At 34.0% G+C, this 20,410-nt stretch overlaps 1 protein-coding gene across 2 annotated transcripts in view; it reads right to left on the reverse strand.

Moving 5' to 3' along the window:
* loaf (low-density lipoprotein receptor domain containing lost and found) overlaps positions 1–20,319 on the reverse strand; it is a 28,309-nt gene extending 7,990 nt beyond the window's left edge. For both annotated transcript variants that reach the window (XM_081986549.1, XM_081986548.1), the window contains exon 1: positions 19,979–20,319. In XM_081986549.1, coding sequence (XP_081842675.1) covers positions 19,979–20,096 — 118 coding nt within the window. In that variant the 5' untranslated portion in view covers positions 20,097–20,319. The remainder of the gene's footprint in view (positions 1–19,978) is intronic.
* Positions 20,320–20,410: the final 91 nt, after the last annotated feature.

Genomic DNA, 20,410 nt, shown 5'->3' on the forward strand with positions numbered 1-20,410 from the left:
CGCTTCAGAAAGGTTTTTCATTAAAAATGAATTTTCGGTCAGTAGATTTGTTTCCCCGGTGCCAAACGTTACACTTTTATGTTTTGGGGTTACGTGAGTGGACAGCAAAAAGGTATTTAAAGCGGTCCCTGTATCTAAAACCTTTTACTAAAGTTATAAGGCTAAAATTAATAATTGAAATTCAGGAGGTACAATATTAAGCAAACAAAAGCTATATGAGTATTTGCTTAAACAAATTAAACTTAAATTGGTTTGCAAAGTCATCTAATATTTAAAAGCTTTACCAAGTGCTGGTTTTAAATTAAACTGTGTGACTAAAGCTGAAAGCAGAAATTGAAAATAAATCCACAACGAATATGGCTACATATACAGATAATACTGCAAGTAGAAGCAGTAAATCAAAACGCCAATTCCGGATTTTCCACCTACTTTACAGCATCAAGTTCAATATTGGTTAAACGTTGTGCCGAGGGCAAAATGGCGTGAGATAAAAACTACATTTCCCTGTTTAACGTCGTTTATATTCGAAAGCAATTGCCTTAGCAATTTTATTTTAATTTTCTACGAAGAGTGTCCAATTAAAAAATTTAAAAAAACCAATAGAATTTGAAATTATGTGAAAATGTGAAACAATAATGTAATAAGCACAAAAAAAGCACTTTAAAATTTTTCACTTTTCAAAAAAATTGAAAGAATGGGGGGGTATTAGAGAGGTTTTTTAGGTACTTTTTGAAATTCAATATCTCGGTAACGGGAGGAGCTACAGAGGCCATTTTTAACCCATTTTGTAGTATTTTTTATGCTTTTTCGAATGGCGTTGGAACGAATTTCCTGACTTCCGACTTTAAATAAAAGAGCTACGATTTTTCAAAAAGTCGAAAAATTCAATTTTTGTCAAAAGTGCAATTTTGACAAATTTTTATTTTGCTCTATAAGGGTTCCAATGCACAGCAAAGGGCATATTTATACAAAAGAACCTTAAATTAGGTGAAATAAGCACAAAAAAAGCACTTTAAAATTTTTCACTTTTCAAAAAAATTTAAAGAATGGCACCTACAATTACGGCTGACGGATACACCACTAGACCAAGTTACTTCGTTAAGTACTTAGGTATGACATTGGACTCAAAAATGAAATTTACTAAACACTTACGAAATATTAGGGTTAACATTACTAAAAGAGCAAAATACTTCAGAGGACTTACTTACAAACAAGCCGGAATTAGTACACATACAGCTACAAAAATTTATAAGTCCATCTGCAGACCTTTACTGGACTATGGTAACATAATACTAGCAAACGCAAACGACAAAACCAAAAAATACATTCAAACGACAGAACAAATCACCTTGAGACTAATTACAAAAATTCGGCACCCAGAAAATCCTCTTTTCAACCCATCTAATGACCTACTGTATGAACGGACTAACTTAATTAAAATAACGGACCGACATCAAAAAATACAAACAAAATGGAAAAACAAAAAAGACAACTGGACAATAATTAATAAGTTATGCCTCACCCGACAGACCCGAACCTCACGATACCTGACGCCAAACACAACTTTGACAGAACACTACCAAGACCTACATTAATTCTAGATATAAGTATTGTATTATTGAGATTGTACATACATAGAGATAGCTTATAAATAGTGTATATTATTAATCTATAATGCTGTTATTACAATGGGCAGAAAGGCCACTAGGGCCGATAGCCTTTTCTTTTGTAGAATAAAGATTGTATATATATATATATATATATATATATATATATATGTGAAACATTTCTTTGTGAAATGAAAGCAGTTTCTAGTCTAATTGACTGTTGATGTCTCTTGGACAAATTGCATTTTTGAGCTTATTAATGATGTTTATGCAGTTTTTTTGCAAAAACTAATATAGAAAATGTGTGTTTGCACAGTAAATAGTTTTGTTAGTCTAATAATGGACTTTTGATTCCTGGGTGGCAAAAGGGATGTATAATGCAGTGAGTGATTTAATTATATGTCTTAAATAATTACTTTTTCTGAATAAATTCTATATAAATGACTGTTAAAATTTTTAGATAATGTAATAATACCTCTCTTTAGTTCTAAAAGTATTTAAATAATTTTGTTAATTTGGTTGGAACAACGTTTAATTCAATTTTTGGTTGAGAAGAAACTTTTAAGTATTAAAAACTGAAACTTTCCGGAAAACACATTGCTTTCAATTTATTCCGTGTCTATTGAAGCATATCAGAGCCTATATAGGCTGATATAACAAAGACCTGTTCCATTATGCAAATGGGTTAAATCGCGGCTGACAAAACGACAGGGCGGGGCTTAGGGTCGTTTTTCTTACCCCGGCAACGTTCCAGACATCCATCTGGCCGGGGCCACGTGACTTGTTAGCGAAGGCTTTACAAGACCCAGACTTTCATAAGCCCACTTGATGCGACCACTCAAACCTCGACCGTCGAGGAAAATTGTGACCTAAAGCCAAAGGATTTGGGTGAAAAATAGGGCTCCAATAAATCCACCCCTGTTTTGGTATTAATTGACAGAGGAAGTCGGAAAGTATTTTTAGACCAACTTTTATACAATATCTCCATCATATGTGTTGAAATGGTATTTGATGTAACGGTGAAATGGTCTCTAAAATCCAATTAGATGGTTTTGATAGGGTTGGTGCCCTTTTCTGGACCAATTGGGATCGGAAAGTGTACTTGGTCCCTTTACACACTGTATAGATCGATGAGGGAGGCGAGTAGTAAAATAACATGTTATGAATATTAATGTACTTCAACCTTTTGGGGCAATTAGAGGCACTAATTATTAAAATGAACAAGTACAAACTTAATTAACGGCCTGTTCTACTGAAAGTCCAAATTTGTACTGAATAGTCTAAAAACTTTTTTACTACTAGGAATGGTCTTATGATTCGCTGTCTCAGACTGCCATCCTGGTTGAGTGTCTGAAACTGGCATTCAAGAACTAAAAAAAAATCCGGAAATCAAGACCAAGATTGTATTGTGCATGAAACTCATTTTTTACTACTAAAAATAATATAAAAGTTGACTTTTAATGCTAGAACTGACTTTACTAGGACTAAAGAGAGTCAAAAAGTATATTTTCAAGACTTTAGTTGGTGTACAACTGAATTTTCTGGACTGGACAACAAGTCTAGAAGTAAATTAAATTTTCGGACTATTTTATTTCTAAAAATTAGTTCTCAAGACTATTATTGTAGCATGTGGTACCAACATTTTTTACTTTTATTACTGAAGAAACTTGACTTTTGGAAATAGTCTTAAACTCGATTTTTCAGTCTTAAAAAGCACTAAAAACAGTCTGAATTTCTTAGAGATGCTACAATTTATTGCACCTATGTAGTGTAGAAGTCAATTTAATAGTGAAGAAGCTTGAAATAACATTTTTAAGACTATGGTCAGTGGACACACTGGCTTTTAGGCCTGATAAGTCAAAAACTTTGTAAAGATAGTCTTGAAACTCGATTTGAGGCACTGAAAACAACCTTAAAACACTAAAAACAGTCTAGTTTATTAAGAAATACCCGAATTTTTAGCACTGAGGTGTCTAGCAGTCGATATAATAGTGACAAAGCTTGGAATGTCATTTTAAGTCTATGAAGAATGTAAAAATTGTTTTTTAAGTTTGCTATGTCAATAACTTGGTGAAGATAGTCTTGAAACTCGATTTTCCAAGCTGAAAGCAGTTTTGAAGCACTAAAAATAGTCCAGAATTCGAAGAAAATGAAAAACAAAGTAAAAAGCACGAAAAGTTTGTTTTCAAGACAATTTTCATGAATCTAATGTCAATGTCTTGCATCTAAGACTATTTTCAAGACTAAAATATTGAAATTTGTCTTCAAATTATGAAAACTTACTTTAAATTGAAAATTTTAAGATTCTGATGTCACTTTTCATTAGTTCAGTCACATTTTGGGGTTCAAGTCAATTTTTAAGGTTTTGTAGTAACAAATTCTTGAAAAAGTACTTAGTTTTTATGTCTACAAGTCAATTTTCAGTATTAAAGTATCTCGATTTGCATGAAAAGTCAATTTTCAAAACTAAAGTCTTTCAGTTTGTCTGGAAACTATGAAAACTGGCTACAATAATATTTTTTAAACTTCTTAAGTGAATTTTCCGTTTCCAAGACAATTTTTAAGTTGGGTTGGGTTCGTTTTGGGTCTTTGACCGTAATAACGTGTAATAAAGTGCTTGTTCCAAATTTAATATTGCTCTAACGGTCTAACAGTTATGACAAAAAAAAAACGATTTTTGAAGGACTGTATTTTCCTTAAGAAGCACTTTTCAGGAAAATGACATAATGAATGTCAACTGATTGGTGAATTATTGACATTTAAAACTGGACCACCCTGTATACAAAAAAAAATTTAGAAACCATTAAAATTAAGGTAATTTGTCAAAATTAATTCTTTGTTTTATGATCATCATTAAACTCTTAACCCAATATTTGCCAGTAAATAAACTGGCTTAAGGTTCGATCACCGACACAATAAAACTTAACAGCCTTTCTAGACTTCCCCCCTCGTTTTGGCAGTCGTTCGTCTTGCCTCCACGTCTTCATCCTTCCGAGTTCTCTTCCTGTAAAATATTTCAGTCTCGTCATAACACCGTTTTGATTGGCTCCTCAATGGGGGGGATCATATCGATCGAACGTTCGTGAAGATCATATCACTTCTCTCTCGCACCTTTGGAATTTCGTATTCATTGAAAGTAAATGGTTCATTTTTTTTTATTGAGGGGTTTGGGGGGGATAGATTATTAGAAATTGCTTGTTGGGTCTTACCGTCGTTCGTGCTTTGTTTGGTTAAATTGCCAGTGAGAAGGGTTTGTTAAGAGATGTTCAATTTTAATATTGAGCGGAAACGTGACGTGAATTTATTTCACTGTAGTGACGTTAGAAATAGTCGTACAGAGTTCTTTGCAATTTAAAAAAAAAAAAATTATTTGGATTTAACTTAAGAACAATGTTTGTTTGCAAAGTTTGAAAAAAAAAAGTACCATTTAAGGGAAAAAGGAACAAAACAAACACAATTACATTAGATGTCATGTCAAAACAAACAACTTGTTATTAAACCGACCGCAGAAACAAAATGGCCATAGATCATTTTATACATTACAGCCAAACATGGGTCTTGACGCTTATCTAACACGGTTAACGAGAAAAGTCTGCTCAACTTATTGTGCGGCTGACAACATTTAGAACCCTTGAATAATTAACTTTCTTCCTAAAATATTTGCGTAATTAAAAACAGTGATTTGTAAAAAATTGCGGTTTTCTACGGACAACCGATTAGTAGGGAGGGATGGAATAGTGGTGCTTAAGCTTCCTTTTCTACCATTCCGAGGCAGCAGAGTTTTAAATTAAATGCCGGAATGGTGTCCATAAAAGCCAGAAAGAATTACGGCGGAACAAAAGTTGACGATTATGGCCGCCTTAAAATGTCGGCTAAAACGGACGAAAATTTCGAATGGAAGTGCTTTAATGGCTGAGCTGTAATATCACAATAATTGAAAAATTAAAATAAATTATAGATTAGTCTAGTATTTAGGTCTAATTTTGACAGGCGTCACGTGACTATATAATGGAATAGTGTTCCAGTATCACATGACAGCTGTCATAACCATCAAAACTGCCAAACTGCTAAAAATCTCAGTATGAAACAGTTTTCTTGAAGTATTCAAGATAAGTCGTATTTTTTAGCTGCTCGGACATTATTTTGATAGTTGTCCCGTGACCTGTTTAATTAAATAGTGTACCAGTAACACGTGATTGCTCTCACAGACGTCAAAGCTTGCTCAACCAAAGCATGAAGCTGCAAAAATCAAAGTTCAGACAAGACGTGTTTTGTAGCTTCTTGATCCATAATTTCATAGATCACTGTCTTGGTAAATAGTGTTCTAGTATCACGTGACAACTGTCAGACACGTCAAAACTGGCAATTATTTTGACAGTTGTCACGTGACTATTTAAGGAAATAGTATTCCAATATCACGTGACTACAATCATAGACATCAAAACTGACAAACTTTGCCCAGTTTGGGCATGAAGCTCTAAAAATCACAGTATGGAACAGTTTTCTTAAAGTATTCGAAACAAGTTATGGTTTGTAGCTTCTCGGCCATTATTATTCCAGTATCACGTGACAACTATAATAGACAACAAAACTGCCAAACTTTGCCCAGTTTGGGCTTGAAACTCTAAAAATCACAGTATGGAACAGTTTTTTGAAGTATTAGAGACAAGTCATGGTTGGTAGCTTCTCGGCCATTATTTTGACAGTTGTCACGTGACTATTTAAGGAAATAGTATTCCAATATCACGTGACAACTATCATAGACATCAAAACTGACAAACTTTGCCCAGTTTGGGCTTGAAACTCTAAAAATCACAGTATGGAACAGTTTTTTGAAGTATTAGAGACAAGTCATGGTTGGTAGCTTCTCGGCCATTATTTTGACAGTTGTCACGTGACTATTTAAGCAAATAGTATTCCAGTATCACGTGACTCCTATCATAGACATCAAAACTGAAAAACTTTGCCCAGTTTGAGTATGAAGCTCTAAAAAAACACAGTATAGAACAGTTTTCTTAAAGTATTTGAGACAAGTCATGGTGGGTAGCTTCTCGGCCATTATTTTGACAGTTGTCATGTGACTATTTAAGGAAATAGTATTCCAATATCACGTGACAACTATCATGGACATCAAAACTGACAAACTTTGCCCAGTTTGGGCATGAAGCTCTAAAAAATCACAGTATGGAACAGTTTTCTTAAAGTATTTGAGACAAGTCGTGGTTTTTAGCTTTTCAAACATTATTTTGAGAGTTATCACGTGACTGTGTAATTAAATAGTGTAACGGTATCACGTAAATTGCTGTCACAGACGTCAAACTTTGCTCAACCAAAACATGAAGCTGCAAAAATCAAAATTCGGTAATTTTTTTTTTCTGTTCGAAACAAGACGTGTTTTATAGCTTTTTGATCCATAATTTGACAGTTCATAGGTCAGTGTCTAGGTAAATAGTGTTCTAGTATCACGTGACAACTGTCAGACACGTCAAAACTGCCATACTTTGCCCAGTTTGGGCATGAAACTCTAAAAATCACAGTATGGAACAGTTTTCTTAAAGTATTCGAGACAAGTCATTTGTGAGTTTGTAGCTTCTCGGCCATTCTTTTGACAGTTGTCACGTGACTGTTTAACTAAATACTGTAACAATATCACGTGATTGCTGTCACAGACGTCAAAATTTGCTCAACCTCAAAAAGACAATTTGAACAGTTTTCTTGCAACGTTAGACACAAAATGTAGTTTAGAGTTTCACGATCCCTAATTTGACAGTTGACACGTAAATGGTGTTTTAGTATCACGCGTGACAACTACCATAAACGTCAAAACTGACAATCTTTGCCGAGTCTGGAGATGAAGCTCTAAAAATCACAGTACGCCATCATGATCCCAAATTTACCATTTGACTTTCTTAAATGAAACATTTTTTGCATTATTCAATTTTGTGATAGCTTATACGAGATGATACTACATTCCTAATTTCAATAAATTTATTTTTTTAACCGTCACTCGCGTAGAATAAAGAGAGAATTAAAGAAAAACAAAAATGCCGACAGAAAGATACAGAGACGACCTCAACTTTGTACGGACTAAAATAATTGTCTGTCGCCCTTTTGTGAACGGTTCGAGGCATTTTTTTGCGAAAAACTTTCCTTTATAGCGGCATTTTACTCTGTTTTTTTGATAAAGCGTTTTAATTTTGTTTCCTGCTGCTAACGGTTCACTTTTGCACCGGAAATAAATCATTTTACTTTTGATCCTTCCTCTTGTGCTACGGAAAACGCATATTAAAAATGCTTTATGTTGTTTGGTGACTTTTTGTTTTGTGTTAAGTTCAGAGCGATGCGGGATAGGAGTTTTAAAATTTTATACACTGATGTTTAACTCCTTCCTGAACATACAGTAGCCGAGTTATTCCAAGCAATTTAAAAATAATTAATCTTGAAAGCTTTTAGTCTCCGAATTTACCGAGTCAGTAATACCCATAAATCTTCCCCATTCACCTGCATCGTATTTTAAGCTTCAGGTAGTATTAAAGTTATTCACGGGAAACAGCACAATTTCATTGAAATTATAATTGGATATTCCCTAGAAGGAAACTAATTCAGCGTACTTTGATACACTAGCTGTGCAATTTATTGTGCTCGTTTTAGGAAATACAAATTTGAAATTTTGTATATTTTTGCTCTCAGAACATCAGAACATATCCCTAATGAATATTCCATGTTAATTAAGAATTTAGTGGTAGCAATTTTGCAGCTTTTCACACGTTTCACCAAGATGCAACTAGGTTTAAGTGTATTTGTTTATTTAAGTTGTTTAAATTGTCTAAAATTGGAATTAAAAACACTTTTTGACGTTATTAATTATAATGGCTTGTGTAAAATGCGTGAATAGTTAAAAGTTTCGGTCAAAATGATTGAAAATGAGTTTTTTTTACCAAAAACGTACCCATCTCACACAATAAAATAGCAAATGGATGTATTTTTGACTATCAGACTAATACGCTTAAAATTGCCTTGTCTGTGTCAAAATGTTATATTAGGATGCATATTTAATTTTATTTAAAACTGAGTAATGTAAAGTATTATGATATATTGTACGTTTGTTAACAAATTAAAGTTTTCGGTGTAATACAAACTATTGTAGTGTTCAGTTAAGTCAACGTGTTTTGCTGAGGAACTGTCTTATCATAAATGACAGCAGTTTTTGGTTTTCATTGAATTAATAATTATTTTTCTTAAAATTGTAAATCTCCTTGTCCTCATCGCTTTAAATTTTACAACATTTGTAAAATATGCTGTTCTGCATGAGTTTTACTTTTCTTATTTGGGTGATTTCTCTGTTAACTTAGAGTGTGACAGCCTAAGACCCAATAAAACAAAATTGGATTTTTTCGTAATTTTCACAATCTTATTAAATGTACTGCCACTGTCACCCAGCAATCCCTTGTCACTTGTGAGTCTAGCGTTGTGGCAAAAACATTCTTATAAAGGTCCTGACTAGTCCGGTGTTATCGATTTTCCGCCAAGCGGAACTGATTACATTTCCTGGCTCTAAAAAAGAGCCGCGCTACGCTGGTAAAAAATGGGTTACTCCTTGATTAGGGTACGAAGAAGTAAACTTTCTTGTCTTGACTGATTTAATTAAGAAGCCGTCACACTGAGAAACTATTTATATTCCCAGAAAGCTTGGTTACCAGATCACATCAAATTACTATCCGTGAACTAAACTCTTATTAGGCAATATTCCCAATTTGTAATCTTTAGATAGCGATAACCGGATGTTAGGCAAGCAATTCATTGTTGGTGAATATCCGGGCGAGTGGCATCTTCTGGGGTTGTTAGCTCTGATTTAGGGTCATTAGCAAGTTCTATCTGTGTACGGTTCGAAACCGAAGTTGCACAATTAATTTTGTATCGACGCTCTCTCGATGCTAAACTTATGTTATTTCTGGTTGTATTCGGGGTTAAATTTCCACTTAGTTGGAATATTGAAATTGGATTGTAATTACCGCCAAAGTTCGCAGAGATTATGTATTTACGCGACTGCCTCCAGGGATACTTGAATTATAGCAGTTACATTAAGGATTACATGCGGGTGAACTCAAAATGAAAAACGTTAACTAAACAAGCAAAATACATTGGAAATGTTTTACATTCTCGGATTAGTTTGGGGACTGCTTCTACAGGGTGGTCCAGTTTTGTCCATAATTCACCATTGGATAACCCAACAAAAAATAAGTTACAGCATTAATACCAACAATAAGAAAAACGACAAGTAACATAACTAAAGCCCGGATTAAAAAGTACTAAAATCCTAAAAAAAAGCGCTTAAAAAGCAAAATCTGTAGTGTTTTAAAATCTTTTTAGACTACTTTAAGAGCATTGGACTGCTTCCTTCTTCTAGAAACTTTTGGAAGCTTTTAAACTGCTCTAAAAGGCTTTTTGATTGTCTTGAAATGTTTTGAGGGCTTCTAGACTGTTCTAAAAGCTTTTGTAAGGCTTTTTAGCAACATTTTGGAGTTTCTGTAGTGTTTTTAAATCTTTTTAGATTTTAGGAGCGTTTGGAAGGTTTCTGGAGAGTTTAAAAAGCATTGAAAGTTTTGGACTGCTTTTAAAACTAAAAGAGTATTAGTACTTTTTGAAATTCAATATCTCGGTAACATGATGAAATACAGAGGCTATTTTTAACTCATTTTGTAGTATTTTTTATGCTTTTTTTGTATGGCATAAAATTTCTCGAATTATTTCTCGAAAAGTGTAAAAATTCAATTTTCGTCAAAAGTGCAATTTTAGCAATTTTTTATTTTGCTCCATAAGAAGAATGGTTGTATTAGGGGTCTTTTTTTACTACTTTTTACAGAAAATTCTAAATGGTGGCCTGAGACGCCATTTTGTCTGTCATTTCTTGAAACTACGTGAAATTTCCTTCAGAATGAGGTGCAAGTCAATATTTTGACAGGAAATTCAAAATGGCGGCCTGAGACGTCATTTTGTCTGTCATTTCTTAAAGCTACGTGAAATTTCCTTTAAAATGAGGTGCAAGTCAATATTTTGACAGAAAATTCAAAATGGCGGCCTGGAACGCCATTTTGTCGGTCATTTCTTGAAACTACGTGAAATTTCCTTTAAAATGAGGTGCATGTCAATATTTTGACAGAAAATTCAAAATGGCGGCCTGGAACTATAGTGTTGTGGAATGTTTTTACATTGTTTTACACTACTTCAGGAACATTTGGAAATTATTTGCTGTTTTAATTTGTAAATTGATACTCATTTTGCAACAGATATAATTAATGTATTTGTCTCTCAGAAGCCTTCAATATCTCAATAGAGCAATTGCAATTGTAAATTAACCTATACAAAAAATAGTAGCAAATAAGCACATAAAACTAAATTAGACACAAAAAGAAGAAAAAGGCATTAAAAAATCTGTCAAATGACGTGTTTTTAGGTAAATCTAACAATCCGGACTCTCAACATAACAAAAATCTTTCTCTGGCTTCTACAATCAGAATGATCTAAAGTTTTTATTAAAGTGTGCTTTATTAATTAAACATTTTATTTGCAAACTCATAAAACGCACTCCAAATTATCAAAATTAAAACGTTGCACGAAATGCACACGAAGCGGGAGTTAATTTGCAGTTTGTTTTGTATGCGAAACGTTTTTGAAGTGTTGCCGTATTTTCTACGTTTACGTTTCCGAAACGAGTTATGAAAATTAAATAAGCAATGTTAATTATTTAATTTTACTTGCACTTTTTTGCAAACAAGCTTTACTGTATTCAAATGTGCTAGAAAACAACGTAGGAATATTAAACAGTTTTTCAGTTTCAACCAGATTTGCGTACATCTTTCAGCTTGCTGATTTTGTTGATCTATAGTAGAAGGCAATATATCGGCCGATGCACGTCAATGACGTTTAACGTACATCGTTGCCAGATGTTTAGTTTTTTCATTAAAACACGAACTTTACATAAATTTTGTTTTTATTTACTTCTTACATAGAAGTTGACGCTGTTTTTTAACAGAGAATTTTGAATAACAATATTAGTCAATATTGAGTTTTTTTTGTCTCTCTCTGTAAACAGTTTTTAGTCAAGTCATCAACAACAAAAACAAAAACAAGAAACGGTCAACTAGCAATCTGGCAACACCGCACACAACTCGTTAAACGTCGAGATCGAGAAGGTCACGTTTGTGTCAGAGTTGCGTTCAGTTAATAAGCGTGTGTGAGAAAGAGAGCGCAACAGGTCGCAACTAATCGTTAAGCAATACGAATGCATTTTCAAAACGTCAAACTCACTGATGACGTGCATCGCTCCCATTAGTGCCCTGTCATACAACGTGTGTTCTTTGGGAAAAAGCAAATTTAAAGTAAAATGTTTAAATAAATAAAGGTTCATCGAGGCGGAGCAACAACCTTAACAGCTGAATCCGATTCTTTAAAAATGCAAATCGTATAGCGCAGTCACGCAATACGTTCCAATAATAACCAACATTGTGTAATTCAAGCCTTTTAATGCCAACAGTAAAACCCTGTAAACAAACCGTGTTATTATTTAGTTTGACGATAATCAGCCCTTAAAGAATTTTCTTGAATGGTTTACGTGCAACGTGAACGGCTCACGCGTATGACGTTCTTTTTTTTCCCGTGGCAGTTACGTCATCAAGTGCTCCGCCATATTGAAATTTACGCACATAATATACGCATAATGCACGATTTTATCAAAGGCAACCAAATAGGTCTCATAGTATAGTTTCATTCTACTTTATTTGTATTAAACAGAGAGAAATAGACGCATATTATTCAATTGACACCCACCATTAACGACAGAACCAACTGTCACTGTCATTGTCAAGGGTGCCTATGATTTCGGTTTGCCGTATTGCCTATACAACTGACAATTAGTTTTTTTTCAAACCTTTTAGAATAATAAACATTTATTATTAACTACAGTCGACGGAAAAATATTGTAAGCAACTCTTATATTAATGAGCGATTAATAATCTCAATTTTCATTCGCTTTCATTAATACACTCGTTGGTTAAATAACTATTTTACTTTTCATAAAAACTACGACAATTAAACACCAAAATAATTCTTGGCAACCTAGTGCTAACCGTAGTGGCCGATTCGTATTAGTGCCAATATTTATTTGTGTATGCAAATGTTTGATTATGTGGACTGTATGTGGATTGAGTTTTAATTTAGAAATACGGCTAATTAATTACAATGCAAGAGAGAAAAAAATGATGTTAAGACAAACGCGAAACCATACAGATTCGAATGGCTAAAGACTAAAGGCGCTTACCCGCTTTTTTTTTGCTGTTCTTCTTGAGGGGGCCCCTCCCGGTTCTTCTCAGGATTGTTGAAAAGTCACTCACACAAAAAAATATGCGGTTTTTCGAATTTTGAAGGTTTAATTCGACAGCGAGACAAAGTGCAAAACCTCGACACGCGTCCACCCGACATGCGCCCCTCTACAAGGGCCAAAAACTGAAACTGTATGGTTCTTACCAACATTACGGTATACTAAAAGTGGTTTAAACAGCAAATTTAGGAAAAAAATATGCATTAATAACTGACCTAGACAAAAATATTGTAAAGTAAACAAAGGAAAAAGGCGGCAACTATCCTTTAACCTCATAATTGAATGACATCTGAAGTTGACGTACATACTGTCAAGTATCAGTTATCCTCTGTGAATTATGCGGCGTTGCCAGACGGTTTTTTTTCGTTATTAATATTTAATACTTCAACTAATTTATATTGTTTTTAATCATAAAAATATGTCTGGTAGCCTAAATAACCGATTAGTATAGGTGGCAAAGCTTGTTTTTATAAATTGTAACTAATTGTACTGCAATGTTAATAGTACAACTCATTGTGGAACAGAATATGATTTTGATATGATATTCAAACTTTATCTCATACCAGTTGGCATAGAATAATTCTTGCTGTCAATTTAATAAAGTTATTCTTAGAGGATTTCAAAAATTACCTTCAAAACAAGAAACTGAAATTAATTCTTGCTTTAGTACTTAATCCTCTTTCACAGCAAACTATTTGAACTATTTGATGAGTTTAAACCACCGTGTATTGAATTAAATGGCAGATACATTAAACTGTTTGAAAGTTGTAGTTCCGTGTTAACCACAAAACAAATTCAATTTGCCATCGTGACCCAAAAAGCTTTCTGGTGGGGCGAAAATTATTAGAAAAACTTTTTGTTGGCGGACCGAGGGACAAAAGATTAATTTTCGCGAAATTGCGGTCTTGTTTACGTGAAACGAATTTTCAAATAATTTCCCAACTGTTATAAAATTGCTCACGTAATGGTTTTTATAATGCAAACGCCCTGAGCTTCTTGGAATTGTAGGCGTTAGTAAGCGGGAAATCGATCAATATAATCGTAAAACTTGCTTGGGTGTAAAGGGATTACTTTCATTCACAACAGCTTGTTTAAAGGTAAATTTCTTTTTGTTTTCTATTTTTATTCATGGATAGTTTCATCAGATTGACATGTCATTTTCTCTGTCATTTCTTGAAACTACACGTGAAATTTTCTTTAAAATGAGGTGAAAGTCAATATTTTGACAGAAAATTCAAAATGGCGGTCTGGGACGTCATTTTGTCTGTCATTTCTTGAAACTACGTGAAATTTCCTTTAAAATGAGGTGCATGTCAATATTTTGACAGAAAATTAAAAATGGCGGCCTGGGACGTCATTTTGTCTGTCATTTCTTGAAACTACGTGAAATTTCCTTTAAAATGAGGTGCAAGTCAATATTTTGACAGAAAATTCAAAATGGCGGTCTGGGACGTCATTTTGTCTGTCATTTCTTGAAACTACGTGAAATTTCCTTTAAAATGAGGTGCAAGTCAATATTTTGAGAGAAAATTCAATATGGCGGCCTGGAAAGCCATTTTGTCAGTCATTTCTTGAAACTACGTGAAATTTCCTTTAAAATGAGGTGCATGTCAATATTTTGACAGAAAATTCAAAATGGCGGCCTAGGACGTCATTTTGTCTGTCATTTCTTGAAACTACGTGAAATTTCCTTTAAAATGAGGTGCATGTCAATATTTTGACAGAAAATTCAAAATGGCGGCCTGGAATGTCATTTTGTCAGTCATTTGTTGAAACTACGTGAAATTTCCTTTAAAATGAGGTGCAAGTCAATATTTTGACAGAAAATTCAAAATGGCGGCCTGGGACGTCATTTTGTCTGTCATTTCTTGAATCTACGTGAAATTTCCTTTAAAATGAGGTGCATGTCAATATTTTGACAGAAAATTCAAAATGGCGGCCTGGAACTGTCAAAAAAACAACTTTTTTATTTGACAAGTTACAGTTGACGTCTCGGTGTCATTTTATGTTAAAATTTCCCGGAAAAAACGCTGGTGCATTCGGTTTTTTGATATCTCAAAAACTAACAGAGTTCGACCAGCTGGACCTAAAATTTAACATTTTAACTATTTCTTTGCCAGGAACTCGGCCGGATTGAGAAATACATGAAATCTGACTAAAACATTATTAGGGGTCTTTTTTTACTACTTTTTGAAATTTAATATCTCGGTAACGTGAAGAGCTAGAGAGGCCAGTTTTGGCTCATTTTGTAGTATTTTTTATCCTCTTTCTAATGATGTTTTCGGGAAATCTTAAAGAGTTCAAATAAAAAAGTTACAATCATTCAAAAATTGAAAAAATGTTGTTTTTGCAATTTTGGCAATTTTTTATTTTGCTCCAGGAGGGTTCCAATGCACAGCAAAGGGCTTATTTATACCAAAAGACCGTAAATTAGATGAAATAAGTACAAAAAAAAGCACTTTTTATAAAAATTTAAACAATTAAGGTTTTTTTTTCACTAGTTTTACCGATTTGCCAAACTATAAACAGTCAAATTAAACCGCAAATAGATATAAACATCGGTTATATGAGCAACGTTAAAATTTCATGGGCTTTGCTTTCTCCCCCTTAGGACTCCCCCTATATGTCATTTAATATCAGAAACTTTTCCAAATTATAGTTTAAAGTCGTCCAAACCCATAACTCTCTGTTACTAAAACTAATTGGAAACGAATCGGTAGGATGCGGGAATCAGGCACGTCGAAGGAAAGTTGATGCAAATTTAGATATGCTTGGAAACTTTCGAATATAATTTATTCCCAGTTTCAGAGGCAGTTAAGTTTAAAAATGCAAAAAAGTCGCAATTTTAGTTTTGTTACTAATGCTAGAACAGTGTAGGAATGTGTTGTTAAACAGGTTTGATTTAATTGAATAACTACACAAACGATGTAATTAAATTAAATTTGTGCAAAATCTATTCAAAAAGTCAATATTCGAATCTGGTTTAGGTACATTAGTCGGTGGTTTTATTGTATATCAAATTAGGCCGACTAAACTGGATTACAGGATAAAATGATCCAGTAACGTTTAGTTAATTACGTTTACTCAATCTAATTGTTTGGATTATTTCTCTAAATGTATTGGAAAGTTTAAATCTATAATAAAAAAAAAAAGAAAATTAACTGAATACTTAAATACACTTTTCCTTTTGTGCCGGCTTTGTACCTTAAATGAATAATTACTTTACTGGCCATCAAAGCAAGGAGCCCTCCGAAACAGGCAAAATTTGCTTCATTAAATCCCTGCCGGAGTATATTTTACCAAGGGTATTTTTGTCCTTGATAATTAATTTAAGATGATTACTATCGTTTGTTTTAGGTGCGAAGGGGGTCGAATACAAGTTTGCTGCTAACATTTGGACAGGAATAAATGCGTTTTACCTAAATGTTCACCAAGCAGTCACAAAACACAGAATTTTAATATGATTTTACCATTTTAGTTAAGATTAGTGGTACATTTATGGTTTTAATGAGTGTGTTAATGGCAAACTTGTAAAAACGCATTTTCTCTGTATGTATTGAACTGTCGCAATATTAATTAATCAAAAAACCGTGAAAATGCAAAATCGTGAACGACGACCATATTCTAATCGAACAAATTACTATTCTATTCTCCAAACTAGATTAAAGTTAGCGATCGAATTTGGGGGGCACCTCCTAATGGATTCGCATAATCTCCATCTCAAGTTAGGAACTATGCCCGGGGCGATATCGCCATTTGACACCAGACCTACTTGAGAAATCAATTATTAGTTTCTCGTTGAAATTTGATCGTTCTGTGCTTTGAATATTACCGAATTTACCACTTATTTACCATATGGCTTAGTTTGGATCGGAATATTAATTCAAGATACTTCTTGAAACTGGATTGATTTTAGTGTCTTAACTTCTGTGGAATGGAAGTTTGGATATTCTGATCCACATAACTCTTAAAACGTAAACAGACAAGAGACAATATTTCTAGAATTTCACTGAAATAAAACTTAAAAATGTCTCGACGTATCGCATTAGCATACATATAGACTTTGGAAAGAAAATATCAGATCTGTCTTCATAAATTTTCGGTAAAGTCAGAGACGCCATCGTAAATTTTCATGGGCTGGTTTCAAAACGACTGCAAAGGGCGCAAACTGACAAATCCCTCCTCTATTTTCTTGTCTTGTTGGGTCTTTTGGTAAATGATGCGATGCAAGATGAGAGAGAATGATTTTGAGGGACTCCTCTCACGGAGTTTGTCTTTTCTTTGTGTCGGCACTTTTACTTCAAATTAGATCAGCAAGAATGTTTCTTCCAATTTGTCTTTAATTCCAAAGCAGATTCCAGTGGGAAAACGTATTTCTAAAAGGTTCTATACAAAATCTATATTTTGAATCAATGTGACTATTCATGGAGAGAGAGAATTCACCATTTAGAGTTTCTTACAACCAAAATTGGCTTTTAAAACAATAATTTTAGAAAATTAAAAAATGGTGTGGGGGGACTATTATTTGAGTGTAATGACAACGGCCACGTGACCTAAAAAATGATGACCATGAAGCTGTAAACACAACTTTCAGAGCAATTCCTCAAAGAAACTCATCTATTTAACATTTTAAATGTTCAGGTCACTAATGAGTGAGTTTTGATAATTATGACAACTGTCATGTGACGCAAGCAAAGTATTAAAGTGTTCCTTAACACTCAAATTTGGATCCATGGAGCTCTAATCACAACTTTCAGTGTAATTTTTCAAATTAGCCACTATTTCTAATTTCATACTTTCGTGGAACTAATGAACGGGTTTCGACAGTTATGACAGCTGTCACGTGACGCAAGCAAAGTATTAAAGTGTTTCTTTCACTGGTGAGTGAGTCTTGACAGTTATGACAGCTGTCACGTGATCTAAGAAAAGTATAAAAGTGTTTCCTAACGTCACAAGTGTCAAATTTGACTTCGTAAGACAACTTACAGTGCAATTCTTCAAAAAAACACATCTATTTGGCATTTTATACTTTCAGGACACTGGTTAGTGAATTTTGACAATTTTGACTGTTGTCACGTGAGGCAAGATAAGTATTAAAGTGTTTCCTAACGACAGAACTGTCATATCAAGCTTCATGGAGCTTATAATACAATTTCCAGTGTAATTCCTTAAATTACCATCTATTTCTAACTTGATTTCTAACTTCACAGTTTTAAAACACTGGCGAATGGGTTTCGACAGTTATGACAGCTCTCACGTGACGTAAAAAAAGTATAAAAGTGTTTCTTAACGTCAGAACTGTCAAATTTGGCTCCATGGAGCTGTAAACACAATTTAAAGTGCATTTCCTCAAAAAAACACATCTATTTAGCATTTTATACTTTCAGGTCATTGGTGAGTTGGTGAGTGAGTTTTGATAATGTCATGTGACGCAAGCAAAGTATTAATATGTTCCTTAACACTCCCCAATTGTCAAATTTGGATCCATGGAGCTGTAAATATAACTTTCAGTGTAATTTTTCAAATTAGCAACTATTTCTAAATTCCACTTTCGTGGAACTGATGAACGGGTTTCGACAGTTATGACAGCTATTACGTGACGCAAGCAAAGTATTAAAGTGTTTCTTAACGTCAGAATTTTCTCTATGGACATGTAAATACAACTTACAATGTAATTCCTCAAAAAAACACATCTTTTGGCATTTTATACTTTCAAGTCACTGGTGAGTGAGTCTTGACAGTTATGACAGTTGTCACGTGATGTAAGAAAAGTATAACAGTGTTTCCTAACGTCACAAGTGTCAAATTTGTCTTCGTGGAGCTGTAAAGACAATTTACAGTGCAATTCCTCAAAAAAAACACATCTTGTGGCATTTTATACTTTCGAGTCACTGGTGAGTGAGTCTTGACAGTTATGACAGCTGTAACTTCACAGTTTTAAAACACTAGTGAATGGAAATGGTGAGGTTTTGTTTTTTGTTTATCAATCCCAATCCTCTGACCGGTTTCGCCGTATTACGGCTCATCAGAGAGGCTATAGGGCTTGATAACCAAAGAACAAAACCTTCGTTCCAGTATAGTCAACTGGATGCCAGAAATAATAGTTGTGTGCAACATCTGGTGACATCTGTACTCAACTCTATGAGTTAGAAAGTACAGATGGCGTTCCAAAATCTAGGAACAGCACCATTAATGCCGCATCATTCGGTAAACACCGATCTGATTGGTTGAAAATGGTGAGGTTTTGTTTTTTTTGTTTTTTTTTTGTTTTTCTAATTTTTTTTTTGAACGCCATCTGTACTTTCTAACTCATAGAGTTGAGTACAGATGTCACCAGATGTTGCACACAACTACTAGTGAATGGGTTTCGACAGATCTCACGTGACGTAAAAAAATTATAAAAGTGTTTCTTAACGTCAGAACTGTCAAATTTGGCTCCATGGAGCTGTTATGACTTTGGTTCTTCCAAGAAGCACATCTAGTTGGCATTATATAACTTCCAAATAGTTTGAATTGTTGCTTTTGAACCGCCTTTTTTTTTATCATTCCCTTGAATTCTCCTAAAATTCCTATGCAGCTCAAAAACACCAAAATGTCACCAGTGTCTTTCAAAACTGAGTCTTCTGAGTCTTGAAAGTAGTACAAGAGGTTCTCAAACGGTTTGTGCAGGCCAGAAACACCAAAAAGAGCAAAATGACATTATTGGATTCTGTTTGAAAACTATTCTCGGTTGCTTCGATTTAGTGTGTCACGTGACTTTGACAACTAAGTTTTGACTAAATAAACAAATTTTAGAAAATGGCTAGGAAAAAATTTGGAATAAAGGAGGATAATTTAAATTTGAATGTGATAATATTGAAAAATATTGTTTTGTAATTACAAAATTTTCATTGAAGCAAAGTATTAAAATAACACTTATTTACATACTATGTAACGTAAGGCAAACCTGCCATTTACATAGTATTTCATTGATAAAAACGAAACAACTACTTACAGGATTTACTCTTTTCAGCCAGCACGATCCCATTTAAACTCAAACTAACGAGAAAATAAAAAACAGTCACACAAGTCACTAAATTGGGGGGGCCTGGGCCCCCGTCCCTCAGTCTCATGCCACTCAAATCATAACCAACATGTCCCCAACGACATAATGCCACTCGCGATACTCTTTTTCAGTCCCCCGCAAACCAGTCCCGTTTTTCACATAGTTTTCGCTGTAGCTCGCAATTTCCAACCCGGAAAATGAAGAAAAAAAATGATTTTCCCAGGAGGACTGAGACGAGTCCTTCAAAATGGACGAGAGTATGACTTCCTACTAGAAGCGGATTGTAGTTGTAAATTTTACGTTGGAAACTCGCGCAACCATCGCGACGGCACCCTATCGATTCCCAAGTCGGCGTCTTCGGCGTCGCGGCGTCATTCCGAC

Source organism: Ips typographus, linkage group LG9 (genome assembly GCF_016097725.1).
Source record: "Ips typographus isolate SLU linkage group LG9, UJ_Ityp_2.0, whole genome shotgun sequence".
NCBI lineage: Eukaryota > Metazoa > Arthropoda > Insecta > Coleoptera > Curculionidae > Ips > Ips typographus.